The sequence below is a fragment of the Talaromyces proteolyticus genome (assembly GCF_021365285.1).
Source record: "Talaromyces proteolyticus strain PMI_201 chromosome Unknown BGW36scaffold_8, whole genome shotgun sequence".
In the NCBI taxonomy this organism is placed as follows: Eukaryota; Fungi; Ascomycota; class Eurotiomycetes; order Eurotiales; family Trichocomaceae; genus Talaromyces; species Talaromyces proteolyticus.
Window position 1 is genome coordinate 1,283,117 of NW_025764284.1, and position 13,139 is coordinate 1,296,255.

Below are 13,139 nucleotides of genomic sequence, written 5' to 3' on the forward strand. Positions count from 1 at the left end.
AGGAAAAGAAAAAGAATAGGAGGGGAGCTGGGACTAAAAGGTCAACTGAGATTTAAGCAATAGCCATGGGCGAATAAATATACAGTATTTATTCCAACACCAACGTTCGCTGCCGCCAGCCCAGCCCAGCCCAGTGGGCAGCGTGGACAGGCAGGGCCATTGGGACGCCAGGAGTTAGTTGTGATACCTTTGTATTTCGCCCGACCTTAGCCGGATTGGGATATCTCTCATTCTATTCTCCCATTGCATTGCCTAGGCTGGGTGGGCTATCCAGTCAGGCGGCTCCAGAAAGAGGAGCTCACAGGCTAACGGGGATTTGGGATGTCATTCATGCACTTGCAACGTCGATGGTGGGACAAAGCACGCGGGCCTCCCCGTCAGCTTTCTCAAGCAGGCGGCTGCCATGGGACGAGGGCACCGATTACGCTCGCGAACTAGGCGTCGATCGCAGATTGACGCAAATAGTCGCAGCCATGCGAGTGTGATTGGCAGGTCGACAAACAAACGGCCTGCGGTCTAAGCGATGAGACGCTGCTAGTGACTGGAGTGAATGGCGAGGTAGCCTGTAGGGTTGAGAGTAGAGTTGGGCTTTGTGGCTGCGTTCTTTGTTTCTCGCCAGGATAACCACATCCCCGAGGCGGTGGTAAACGCCAGCTGTAAAGCCCGGCGCGCTCCTGATTCGGTTTGACAGGCTGAGCGTTGCACTCAAAGACCCGGGTTCCGCACTAGGTCCGGTAAAGGCAACCGACTGTGCGGTTATTGGTAACTATTGGGGCCAATGCTAATCCTAATGTTAATGTTAATATCGACGCTTATTTCTCATTTATTTATTCCTCTCTATTATGCGTCGCGCTCTATGTACATGTAAATGCGGCGTCCAAGCAGGTGTCGCCAACAAAGGGCAGCGCATGCGATACGAATATGGACCCCCTAGAGTACAGGCGGCTTCAGTTCTAACTTATTGGCACTGTCTGATATTGGCGCTCTGCGACTAAAATCGGGAAGGGAACATAGACAAGGCGGGAAAATAATAGGACTCGATCAGCACACATCTGCAACGCTGTGTCGATAGTCAAACGCGCGCAAGAGACCCGTCAGATGCACCACTGCAGCACACACAACGAGGACGTGGAAGATCTGGTGGGAGCTCCCGAGTATATCGAATTTTCCCGGCCACAGTCTCTCTGGCACGCGAGCTGCGTATATCGTTGCGCCCAGTATGTAGAGAAAGCCCTGGAGCAGCAGCCAATCGAGCCCTATCTGATAGGTCATCTGCTCGATGTCGTACAACCACAAGCCGTGGAGCACTGGGACGAGGCCAGACAGTCCCATGGAGACAAACATGGCTGCTCTAAAGGGCCGCCATTCCGGTGTTCTGAAGCGCGGCGTCACGCAGACCAAAGTGCAGATGAACCCAATGGTGGTGATCATGGTCCAGTAGACGCGTCGTAGAGAGGGCTCGCAATAAAAGCCATAGTACAGGGTGGGGATGAAGCTGCCCGTGATGAGGCTCACAATGCCCACGTAGTCCAGAGCATTGCCTATGCGAGCCACGGCAGGCGAGTGGTTGGAAATAGTATGGTAGGTTGCGGACATGCCTAGACAGAAGGCCGCCCCGACAAAGAAGCACGCAAAGGCGGCGATATCGCTATTGGATGCTGTTCTGTAGCGCGGAGCCAGGACTTGATAGAGGAGGAAGCCGGCCGGTATAGTCACCAGGGCCGGCAGCAGATGTGAATAGATGTTGACCGTTTCATTGTGAATATAAGTCAAGGACTGGAAAGACCCTAGGAAGGAAGACGATGCGGGTCGATAGCCCGTGTGGATGTGATGGTTGTCGCGCAACCAGGCTGGCAGCTCGTCCCAGTGAAGAAGCCGTCTTATTGCCTCTGCAGGCTGCTTCATGGCCATCGCTGGAGTGATGTCCCCGGTCGACGACGACTTGCGCGTGGACCGGCGCAGTCGAGGCTCGTCCATGGCTGAATGGGATATCGGATAGCTTCCTAATGGGGAAGGGCGATGGAAGAGACAAAGGACTGCATCGAAAGCGGACTAATGGGGAAAGAAAGCTGGGCTGGCGGCATAAACGCAGAGAGACTATAATAAAGCTGTAGGAGCGCCTGGGACGACAGATGAAAGCATCAATGGGGGTTTCTTTGACTTTTGCAAGTAATTTATCCCAAAAACCGTTGGGGAGCTTCACATGCCGACGCAGATGTTTTGCCGCCCACCACACAACGGATGCAAACAGGACAAACAGGGTCGGCAGGGCGGACTGCTTTGTCTGACGTAGCATCTCGACTCACTCTCCACCACGCAACGACTCGACTATTCGACCATCTCGAGGGCCAACAAAAGAGACCCTGGTTCACAACCATGGCCTAATAACGACCACCCCCCTATCATGGATGCCCATTCCCGTGCTCGCCCCCCAAAGAGATTAGACTCTAGCAACAACAGGACCAGCCGCCTGCGTCCCGTCGCTGATTCGCTCGAGGCGGTCGGCTTCCCCTCCAAGGGCGACAAGACGTACGTCGGCCGCTCATTTGGTGCGAGGCCGCCCTGCCAACTGCCGACTAGCTAACTTTCCGCAGGCTACTGGAGCACAAGGCGCAGAAGGACTTCTACGACAGAATCGTCGATCGCTATATGCGCTTTTGCTCGCGCAATTCGCATGACCTCGAGGCCGCATGGGCGTCTCTGCCAGCCAGCGCTTCCGCAGACGCGACCAAGAACACCCCGCTGAGCATCCCAGTCAAGCCCAAGGGTCGTGCGCCGCCAAACAATGGACCGGTCGATTCGCTGGTCGCGAAAACCGCGAACCTGACTCTAAATACACAGAAGACCAAAGATGAAGCGCGCCGGGATCCCGCCGCCGAATTATCCACCCTGCTGATGTCGCTTCGTAAGCTGCGCGAAGCCATTCTAGCAACTGCCTCCACAACCCCGATCGTTTTTCAGCAACAGGTTCACATGTTCTCGATAAGATTCTCTATACTGGCCCGTCATCCGCCCTCGTATTTCTCCTCACTGCGCTACCTACTCGACCACTTGCATACCACAACCCATCCGCTCACGCTGCTCGAGTTGACAGAATTCACATCCTATCTCATACTAGACTTTGCTTGTCGACAAAACGCCGTTGCCCCCGCTTACGCCTTGTTAGTTGAAGCAAAGAAAAAACACGGCTTCCAATGCCCAACCGTGGATCAAGTGCTCACGGCGCTAACCCACGACAACTGGGTGCTGTTCTGGCGGGTTCATAAAGGGGTAGACGGGTATATGCGCGCCGTGATGAGCTGGGCAACGGAACATGTCATAAGGCAGACCCTTAAGGCTGTTGGTCGAACGTACCTCAGCGTGAACCTGAACTGGCTGCTGTCAAACTGTATTGGGGACAAAGACTGGACATGGGAGGACCTTGCGGAGAAGGAGGGCCTTGGCTGGGGTCGGGAGGGTGACCTGGTGATCATTCGAAGACCTAGACCCAAACCATAATGCATACTCTGGTGTCCTGTCCGGCTGTAGATCATTTAAATTTTATTACCGGCGTTAGGGACCCATTCCCATTCCGGTTACAATTCCTCTTCTGCTTCATGGGATTGCATCAGGCTCTAGCTGGAAACAAAGGCCCTGTAATGTCATCCTTGTGCGTTTGAAATAGAATATTCTCATAGTTTAAAATCAGACGTGGTTCGGTCGACATTGGCATCTCCGGTATGTGGATGTTTGGAAACATCCTGCACCAACCGCACTTTCAAATCTCGGGACTTGTCAGAGCAAAGCTCATATATCGTAGCGAGATTAAACGTGAGACTTTGGAAGGAATGGTTTGCGGAAATAAGAGATTCCAAGAGCGATCGAGCCTGAAATATCCGTCAGATGGTCATAGCGCTCGAGTTTGCATACTAACTCACCTCATTCAATTGACCTGTGTAAAGTAAGCATACGGCGAGATTTTGCACGATCATAGGCTCCGCAGACTTTGGCGACGTTTCAAGCAGCGTTCTCCACTCCGAGATGGCCTCATCATAATTGCCATCAGCCATGCTTGTTAAAGGTTTGAGGACACCTTCCCGTAAAACACTAGATTTGTCTAAGATGTCTTTAGCTGTGGTTATGTCTCCGATTCGTAGAGCCAGAAGACCGGCCCTAACTTTGATGGCATCGCTATCGCCGAGTCCGAGACTGCCCAGGGAACGTTGTGCTGCATCCAGGTCGCCCATCTCCACAAGTGCATTAACACTACGAATTCCTAGGTCCGAAAGTCTCTCCTGCCATATCTGCTTTTTAGCCTTGTCCAGCCCTGGCCGCATAGCCTCTGCTCGTGCTTCAAAGCCCAGCTCGTACAAGCCGGTGATACCTCGGCGTGAGTCTCCAAACCCGATACTCTGTAGTCGAACCGCAAGGACCCGTAACGGCCATGGCACTATATGATACGAATTTCTATATCGTGTCTGGGGCTTGGTGTCACCAGCAACTTCGAGGTCTGTATCCACATAATAAAAGGTTGAGTGCAAATCTTCCAAGGCTTTAGACTCTTGCGCAGCAAAGGCTGTATTGCCAGTCAACTCAAGACAGGCAAGACGGGTATAAAACAGAGTGAATATCGTTTGACGATCCAAAGGCCGTATGGCGGGTGAGGTCAAAAGTATTGCACACAGGTGTGCGGCTAGGAGAAAATGACCTTGAGTGAGGAAGCCATTGAGGATACCCATTGAAACCTCAATAGGTTCTTCTATACTGGGGCTGTAAAAGGGAGTGCGAAAGACGGGCGGGATTTCCAGCTGAGAGAGAGGGTGGTATATTTCTGGACGTAGGAGAAACGACAAGTCTTTGGCGGTTGAAGTAACGCTTTCCGACGCCAATATGCTATCAATCTCAGCATTTAGCGATTTCAAATCGAAAGAATCAGATGGTCCAACATCGCTGGACAAGTGGGAAGTACGCGCTTGAGACTTTTGAGGTGATCGTGGAGATGCCGGATCGTCTGAGGAGAGCGGATCACTGGTTATATTAGCTTCTATGCCAATTCCAATTCAATAACATCTAAGACTGGTTCAGGTCGTACTCGTCAGGTAAGTCTAATGGTCCCTTAGTCGATGCTCGTGGCCGTGAAGCTGTCTACCTTATCAACATGTGGTCGACGAGGGGAGTTGTTAGATGGGCTGATGGATGAAGGACTGTCTTACACCTTGACGAGGTACTGCGCTGATGTTTCAAGCTCTGCGGTGTCGCCATGGCTCTGGAACGGTTGATCAATACAGAGCAGCAAGCTGTCTGCTTTGTCAGAAGTAAATAGTCATAGTTGATAATTAAGGTCCGCTGTATGAAGCCAGTGACTGGACCCCACTAGCCATGACTAGTGACCAATTAGCAGCGGGGAGATCGTTCTGCCGGGCGGTGAAGTCACCTCCCTATTGAGAGCTGTCCTTGCGATAACATTACGATTTGCATGGCTCCTTGCGTTTAATGCCACACTCTCCGATATAATATAGCCTTCCGATTATACTTGAAGACCCCGTACACACCGTGTATTCACAATGTCGAAAAACAAGTACTCCGTGATCCTCCCGACCTACAATGAACGAAAAAATCTCCCTATTATATGTTGGCTCATTGAGAAGACATTCAGAGAAAAGTAGGACAAATATATAGCTATTATGTTGGTCCTTGCTGACTTTTCTGTTGCACAGCAACCTCGACTGGGAAGTTATTATCGTAGACGATGGCTCACCCGACGGCACCCAAGAAATCGCAAAACAACTCCAAAAGGTCTGGGGCACAAACCACATTATCCTCAAGCCACGAGCTGGAAAACTAGGCCTTGGAACGGCCTACGTGCATGGGCTACAGTTTACGACAGGCAATTTCGTCATCATCATGGACGCCGATTTCAGCCACCACCCTAAATACATCCCCAAAATGATTGAGATTCAAAAAGCCACTAATGCGGACATTGTGTCCGGCACGAGATATGCTAAGCGCGGAGACCTCAAGGGGGGTGTGTATGGATGGGATTTGATTCGCAAGTTCACGTCGCGTGGAGCCAACTTGATTGCCGATGTTATGTTGATGCCCGGCGTGAGCGATTTAACCGGCAGTTTCCGTCTGTACAAGAAGAGTGTATTGGAGAAGGTTATCACGAGCACTGAAAGCAAGGGCTACTCGTTTCAAATGGAGATGATGGTCCGCGCCAAAGCTTTGGGCTATAAAGTTGAAGAGTGTCCCATCACGTTTGTCGACCGACTGTATGGAGATAGTAAGCTAGGAGGCGACGAGATTGTTGGATATTTGAAAGGTGTATTTATGCTGTGGCTTAAGGTCTAAGCGTTCTCCGAGTGCTATTTCCATTCCTGTGCTACGGCTGCTATACCCTAGGATCTCTCTAATTTTTTTTATTGTTCCTTCTACCTTTTTTATTTGCTGTATGGGTACCTGCATGCAAAGTCCAGCCTAGCTCTGTTTCATATTAGTTTCTGTATACTACTATCCAAACATTGATCCACCATTTTTTCTTGTCTTTTCTTTTGGCATGATTATCATGTTATGCTGATTTCTCGACATTTGCCAAATAGCCTGTGACTCGGGCCGCTAGATTACGCCGTGCCTGATCTTGACCATCGCCTCCGAGATTGTGCGAGGCTCCCGGGACAACGCCACTATACTCATCATCCCAAATCTTCTGGAAGGATTTGTCTGCTGCCTTTTTCCACCTTTGCAGAAGCTTTTCTTTATCCAAGGATTTAGGGACATATTCATCGTCCCCAGAGTACAGAACCAGAAGTTTTGTTTTCAGTAGATTCCTGGTTACGATCATTCCGAATGTTTCATCAAGCCGTTTGTCAGTCAGATCCGAGCTGAACACATCGTCTTCTTCAGGATTCTCTGGGCTATCTGGGCTCACGAGACTCAGAAATCGCCTTGCGGATAGCGGAACGGGAGGGAATCCCAGTTTACTAGTCAATGACAATGGTAGTAAGACATCATGTGTATTTCCCTCCGCATATGTGACTCTCTTGGCCATATCGACTAGCTGCAAGTATACGCCATCCTGCTCTGCTCCCTTGCCTTTATCATGAAACTTTTCAAGCAGCCCCTCACGATCAGAGGCGGGCGCTTGCATAATCGCACCGTCAAGTGCGGGTCGATGAATGTGAAGTAAACCTTCATCAAAGATGGGGTCGATAGGCAGCGGATTAGGCGAGTAAAGATAGTGCAAGACGTCTTGGCTTCCAGTAGAATGGCCCATGACCACGATTTTGGGGGCTTGGTCGGGCAGTAGGGATTTCTTGTACTTTGTGATATATTCCACACCCTGTGCAATGTCTTCCACATCTCTTCCCAGCCGGCCCATGCCCCACATTTCGTAGGACGAATTCAGGATCAAAGAGAACAGAGACCATTGAGTATTCGCTACCGCAGCGCTGAGGGTTTTCAAGTACGGGACAGTGCCGAGGCCATCACCCAGTCCGCCGACGAAGACGAGACTGTGAGGGCGCGAGGGCGTGTTGGGCTTGACATATTCAAAGGCCACGAGTTTTTCTGTCTAAATGAAATTGGTTCCCTCTTAGCTATTATCGCTGACGGCGATTTGAAAGAAAGAAGGAGTCGCATACAACGTGATGGAGCTTTCCATCATCAAGGGAGCCCACAACACCGTGGAAACTACACATTATGCGAGCACAAGTGTTGAGATAAGAATAATCCCCCACAGCGAAAATACAAACTCGAAACCAGGGGGTCAATGGCGTGTCAGCACTGGGATGTCGGAGAGCTGTATGGCGATAAGGAACGTGGAGGGGCTGCCACTTGTTTATCGAGGATCAGCGATCGCCGCCAAGCCTGTTCCTTATGTTCCTTAGAGCCGCAGCTGGGTCCATTAGGGTTCCTTGGTGAAACTCTCTTGGAGCTATGGAAAATACTACTCCCACCGCCCAAGGAAGATGACGTCAGGAGAGTTGCTGCTACGAGGAGAGGAGAGGAGAGGAAGAGAAAAAAGTGCATTTGACATTAATCATAAGATCGACCCTCGTGAAAACATAGGATAATCTATACCCCGTGGAAAAAAAAAAGAATAATAAATGACAAGAATGTAGACGCATCTAGACCAGCCGCAATAGAATACAGAAGCCACGCTTAATTCGAATACCCATTCAGTGTACTATCCAATGTATCAATGCCCGCCTGTAGTCTATCTAGTACATGCCAAAGATATTCAGGGTCGTTCTGGTCGCTTCCCAGCAAGGCCGTGTCTGAGGCTTTTCGCCCAGGAGAACGTATCTTGGCTACTTCGATGGCTTCTCGCAGGTCTCGTAGGGTGTTGTTGGCTCTGGCCAGCATATGGCGGAGCTGCATAAAACGCACCGTACTCTGGCCGCCGGGGGTAAACTGTGAGACGCCGAGCATGGTGCTCGCTGGTGAGGGAAACGAATGCGATGCCGGGCCTTTCCACTGGCCGAATAGCTGGGCCTCGAGCTGACTGACGGCCATTTGAAGAGAGGCGATTAAGATAAGGATTAGCGACGAGTCTTTCTCGCATGACAAGCATCCTGCTGTTCTTTGGCATGCGGTTAAGGTGGCTGCGATGCACTGCAGCGACTCGTCGAAGGTGTCGTGCTGGCCAACCCGCGACGGAGACTTCAAAGCCTGGAGCGAGGACACGCTCGATGTTTGCCAGTGGAAACAGTCACAGGGCGTCGACTGGAAGGGAGCGTGGTAGCTCGGGGAGCCGCTGCTGGTCGAGTAGAGATCGCCAGCATGCGTCTGCGGAGGAGAACTTGTGATTTCGGCGTGGGATGTCTGCGATAGCAAGGGGTCGTTATGGAGCGGCAGTGTCTTGCAACCCAAATCGACGCTCTCTGGCGGTGTTGGGATCGGCTGAGGAGCCACCCAGGCATAGGAGGTGCTGTGTGCGTTCTATTCCAAGGCATTAGCTAGGAGACGGGGCAGAGTGCATCTTCCATGTCCATGCGGGCGCGTACCTGGTAGGACGATGTCATGGGATACTCGACTGCGCTCCAGTCGGCGACGGTCGACGCGGGCATCGTGCTGAACGAGCTGGGTGCCGGATAATTCAGGCTGGACGCGAAGGGCTGCTGGCTGGTCGCGACTGCCGCATTGAGCGCGGCCTCTCTCAGTCGCGCCAGCGTCTTGCGGTTGCGACTCCCCTTGGGCTTGCCAATGCGCGCCGCAAAGCTGTAATGGCAGCTGTGGTGGTGGTTTTTGCAGTGCATGCATGGTGTTCCTCCCGAGCAGCGCACCTTGGCCTCGTGGCAGGCGTCACAGGCTGATCGAAGCTTGGGTGTCTGGGTGTTGGCCATCGCGAGTTGCCTCAAAGCTCAGCAGTCAGGGCAAAGGCAGAAGAGTTCTGGTATATCTGGGGGTGGTATTTCCAACACACGAACCTCTGGCTGCCCATGCGGCCTTTAAGTAAAGCAAGTCCCATCGTTTAATCTATAAGCTCATCGAGCTAATTCCAACCATATCTGCAAGCGCCAATCGATTCTGACCCTATCCCCGGCGGCTGACTACGTCGTTTTCCGTCGTTCCACACACCTCGTGTCTGCGCCGCAGGGACGAAAACGGGCATAGGGATCCCTGCTTTAGCTTCCAGCGCCGAGGATTGGCGGTGGGGTCTGTATCTCGATGACAGGTTTCAGAACTGCGCCCTATCAGGACCGAGCCTAGCACTACCTCCAGGGCTTCGGTATACATTCCTTGGGAGCACCCATGCATTCAGCTGTCTCCCCACAGCCTTGCCGGTCTGCGCCGCCAAACGCTTTCCAAAATTAATCTGGAGATCGTCGGTCCGCAGCGCCAGTGCAGTTGGCATCTTTTGGACAGGACAGCTAGTCACTTCTCGAGCGTGCGTCCTTAGTCTACATCCAGTCTTTAGTTGCCTGAGTCGCCTGGCATTCCCGCCCCATTTGTCCGGAGTGGAAACTCATGAGAGCCCGGGATAAAGAACGCCTCCTCTTCTTGTAATTGGGTACGCCTATTACGATCTACTGCGCGAGTATGCACTGATAGGCGAGCCTGTGTAACTTGCTTCTCAGCTTTGGAAGCAAGTAGTAAGTATGGCACTGACTAAGAAAGACAGATACATTTATTGTATATCAGCCCACGATAGCTTATTATTGTTATTGCCTGGGTTCGCTGTAAGGCCCCCCACAACCCTTCGCTATTCCATGAGAAGCCATGCATACGTGGACATACACTCCGCCCAACTAAAAATAAAACGAAAGAAGCACACATGCACCGTGAGCGACCTTAATGATCCTCAGCCGTATTTAGTGCTGTCGACTTTCTTATAATCGTGGTCGCTTACGTCGCTTGTCCGAATGTTCTACGCCGTAATTATTCGGGTCCTCGGCCTGTCTATCGCACTAATGTGTTGCTATTTGCATGGACTGCTATGTGGCCCTGCTTCGCCTCGTCTCTCATCCCACTTCGGGCCCAATCCGCGACGATCGTGGTACAAGACTGAGTCTTAGATTGTGTCTTTTCCTTTGTCTGTTGTGCTACGTGCCACTTTTCTTTGTGCGACCAACATCAACTAAAGACGGCGGTGAATGATTCGAGGATAGACATTCAATGGGCGGCATCTAATTGTCTTAGCTTCGCCGCCATCCTCGAATTTTCCCTATGATGAGCACCATACAGTAGCATTGTCTACGTGCATATCTTTGACTACTGAGTACGTATTGGGCTATAAGCAAGATCCTATTATCCTCATCAGCTGCAAATCAACTTGCTGGGACCATAGCGATGATTTGGTAATCAACGAATGAATTACGTTTCGTACACTAGTTGGCTGTAAGAGGGAATTGTTTCGGGGGGAGGGTGGTGATGGTCGTGCAGATACTCTCATTAGGCTTCAGCCGTAGAACTTCCGTGCCACATTCAGAATTTGCCCTTAACGGCAGTTTGGGGCATCGCCGCGTTTTCCAGTTTTTGTCGCACCGGGTCGGGGATGATGGATCATGACACTTTACGAGACCGCCACAATATGTATTTTTTCTATGGGGCTTCGAGAACATGCACTATCTCATTTCGTATCCCACATGTGCCCTGTTCCCTTGATTCCTGCCACATGGGTTTACTTCGTGGGAAACCGTTGCATAGTAATCGGAGAACCGAGAATTGAGGTCTCAATGTGACCCTGGTGTCAGCTTTGCAAATGAGGGGCAGTAGCCTAACAACACCCTGCACAAATCTAGATCAACATGTTGCGCACAGCACACCTGATCCAACACTACGACAGACGTCAAGTGCGGACTTTTTAGAGGTTAGTGGCTTGCAGGAATTAATCCCCGCCCTCTGCCCCCGCCTCAGTCCTTATTTCCATTAATTTAGTTCCTTATTGCCATGGGCTAATTCGCTCAATCAGTTATATTAACTAAGATGTATAAGCACATGAGCCGCTATGAGACTAAGGATCGCATCCTCTAGGGATAATGCCATTTTTGGGAAGTACCCTATTGGGGATAGATAGTGCTTGGGCTGACCCACCAATTATCAAAATCATTTCACGAGCGGTGCGTCAGCAGCGCCACATATCTCCGACAAAGAAGAGGCCAATCGCAATAGTAAATCTATCCGGGTATTCGACTATCGTATATTGTCTTGCTACCTGTAGGCAAAAAAGACGGCCCCCATTCTGCAGCAGACTCCTTAAAGAGGTTCGGAGTCCTCCGACCGGGGGGATATTTACTAAAGTTACGATTTAATTGACGATACGAACGACGCCGTTGTGGGTGCGATTAGCAATAATAGTGTCCTTTGCATTAGACTCCGGCTCAGACAGAGACTAAATCCTACGTACAGCAGTAGTATGGAATCATATGGCAGGGGAGTTGATCCCCTCGAATCATCCCAACAGCTAAGCTTCTTCGGTCTATTTAAGTTCTCAAGCTTAGCAAGCATAAAATGTATCAGGCAATAGAATATACACAATAATCGCTCGGGCCATATATATCCATGCACATTTGACTTTTTCATATCATGCAGGTACAATGCAGGCGACCTTTTTTTTTCCCGCCCGCTTGTCATACCTGTATTGTTCGTTTATTCTTCAACGACTGGTGTTGAAGGATCGCGATCGGAACATAAAATAATAATGACATTAAGATCATGAACTCCACAAGTTCAAATGGAAATCCGTTTCAAGCATGTGTCAGAATCTCGCTTCTCTTTTCCAGTTTGTCCATATCTGTGCATAATGGTGCACAAGCCACTGATTCGGTGTTATTTTTAGCTATATCGGCATAGCCCGGGGATTTTACCTACAGTACATATGTATGTGGTATCCATTGCGGAGGTTCTAGACCTAATGTATACATCGATGCGGAGTATAAAACTTTATAATTAGTTGCGATCTTATAAAAAAAATTAAATAATCTGCAGCCAAGATCCTTTTAGATTGTTCCTAATTATATCCTTTTGCTATCTGAATTGATCTTCGGGATCGCCAAACAGACTTTGATCTATTTTTCGCTCTTCAAGCCTATCTACATAAAAGCAATACGCGGCGCTAGCACAGTGCCACTTGATGCTCAGCCCAGCTCAGAGATCGCTCACTACGCAACATCCAGAGACTTCAGACACTTAGTAAATAATCTCTAAGTATACCAAGAAAAACGAGATATGGATGGCGAGATAGTAGATCTCGCCTTTTTCATTTGCAACTCGGATTAGATATAAATAGCATTTATTTCCGGGAGAATATGTGATAATCAGCTATCTAGGTTCTTAAGGTAAAGACAAAAGACCGGAATAACTACTTGAATGACACGGCTGAGCTTTTAGAGGAGAACACATGTTACAGATCTAGATCCACAATATGTGTTGAGGATCCAGATCAAATGACAGTCTAATAGTAACTGAGATTTTTATAATTGAAGCTTTGTAAATAAAATCAGAATATATTAAATCTAAAGACTTAATAATAATATTATAAACTTTGAAAATATCTATCTAAAATATATAAGATTAGGATTACCAATATCTCCTTTTACTGACCTAAGGAATTTAATAAGTACCATAAAAAGTATTTAAAAAAGAATAAACAATCTTTTTTAAAGCACTATTTAGTCATAGAAGAAGATCTATGGACCACAATTCGAACAACTAGAGCC

General features: G+C 49.6%; 6 protein-coding genes across 6 annotated transcripts; 2 read left to right on the forward strand and 4 right to left on the reverse strand.

Moving 5' to 3' along the window:
- Positions 1 to 1,041: 1,041 nt before the first annotated feature.
- On the reverse strand, positions 1,042 to 1,911 carry BGW36DRAFT_398586 (putative hemolysin-III channel protein Izh2; the record flags this gene model as incomplete). The annotated part of the gene is made up of 1 exon (XM_046218427.1): positions 1,042 to 1,911. One exon carries the CDS (start codon positions 1,909 to 1,911, stop codon positions 1,042 to 1,044), a length of 870 nt encoding a protein of 289 aa, XP_046070468.1.
- A 493-nt stretch (positions 1,912 to 2,404) lies between these two features.
- On the forward strand, positions 2,405 to 3,498 carry BGW36DRAFT_429206 (uncharacterized protein; the record flags this gene model as incomplete). Its single annotated transcript, XM_046220654.1, has 2 exons — positions 2,405 to 2,529; positions 2,595 to 3,498. 2 exons carry the CDS (start codon positions 2,405 to 2,407, stop codon positions 3,496 to 3,498), a joined length of 1,029 nt encoding a protein of 342 aa, XP_046070469.1.
- Positions 3,499 to 3,517: 19 nt separating this feature from the next.
- Positions 3,518 to 5,292, reverse strand: BGW36DRAFT_200347 (uncharacterized protein). The gene is made up of 4 exons (XM_046209861.1): positions 5,193 to 5,292; positions 5,072 to 5,120; positions 3,918 to 5,007; positions 3,518 to 3,866 (listed from the first exon to the last, which is right to left on the reverse strand). The coding sequence occupies exons 1-4, from the start codon at positions 5,239 to 5,241 to the stop codon at positions 3,672 to 3,674; spliced, it is 1,383 nt and encodes a 460-aa protein (XP_046070470.1). The 5' UTR covers positions 5,242 to 5,292; the 3' UTR covers positions 3,518 to 3,671.
- A 251-nt stretch (positions 5,293 to 5,543) lies between these two features.
- BGW36DRAFT_398580 (putative dolichol-phosphate mannosyltransferase) lies at positions 5,544 to 6,330 on the forward strand (the record flags this gene model as incomplete). Its single annotated transcript, XM_046218425.1, has 2 exons — positions 5,544 to 5,641; positions 5,697 to 6,330. The coding sequence occupies 2 exons, from the start codon at positions 5,544 to 5,546 to the stop codon at positions 6,328 to 6,330; spliced, it is 732 nt and encodes a 243-aa protein (XP_046070471.1).
- A 217-nt stretch (positions 6,331 to 6,547) lies between these two features.
- Positions 6,548 to 7,676, reverse strand: BGW36DRAFT_398581 (uncharacterized protein; the record flags this gene model as incomplete). The annotated part of the gene is made up of 2 exons (XM_046218426.1): positions 6,548 to 7,549; positions 7,620 to 7,676. The coding sequence occupies 2 exons, from the start codon at positions 7,674 to 7,676 to the stop codon at positions 6,548 to 6,550; spliced, it is 1,059 nt and encodes a 352-aa protein (XP_046070472.1).
- A 463-nt stretch (positions 7,677 to 8,139) lies between these two features.
- On the reverse strand, positions 8,140 to 9,323 carry BGW36DRAFT_361032 (uncharacterized protein; the record flags this gene model as incomplete). Its single annotated transcript, XM_046214240.1, has 2 exons — positions 8,140 to 8,919; positions 8,985 to 9,323. 2 exons carry the CDS (start codon positions 9,321 to 9,323, stop codon positions 8,140 to 8,142), a joined length of 1,119 nt encoding a protein of 372 aa, XP_046070473.1.
- Between the last annotated feature and the right edge of the window lie 3,816 nt (positions 9,324 to 13,139).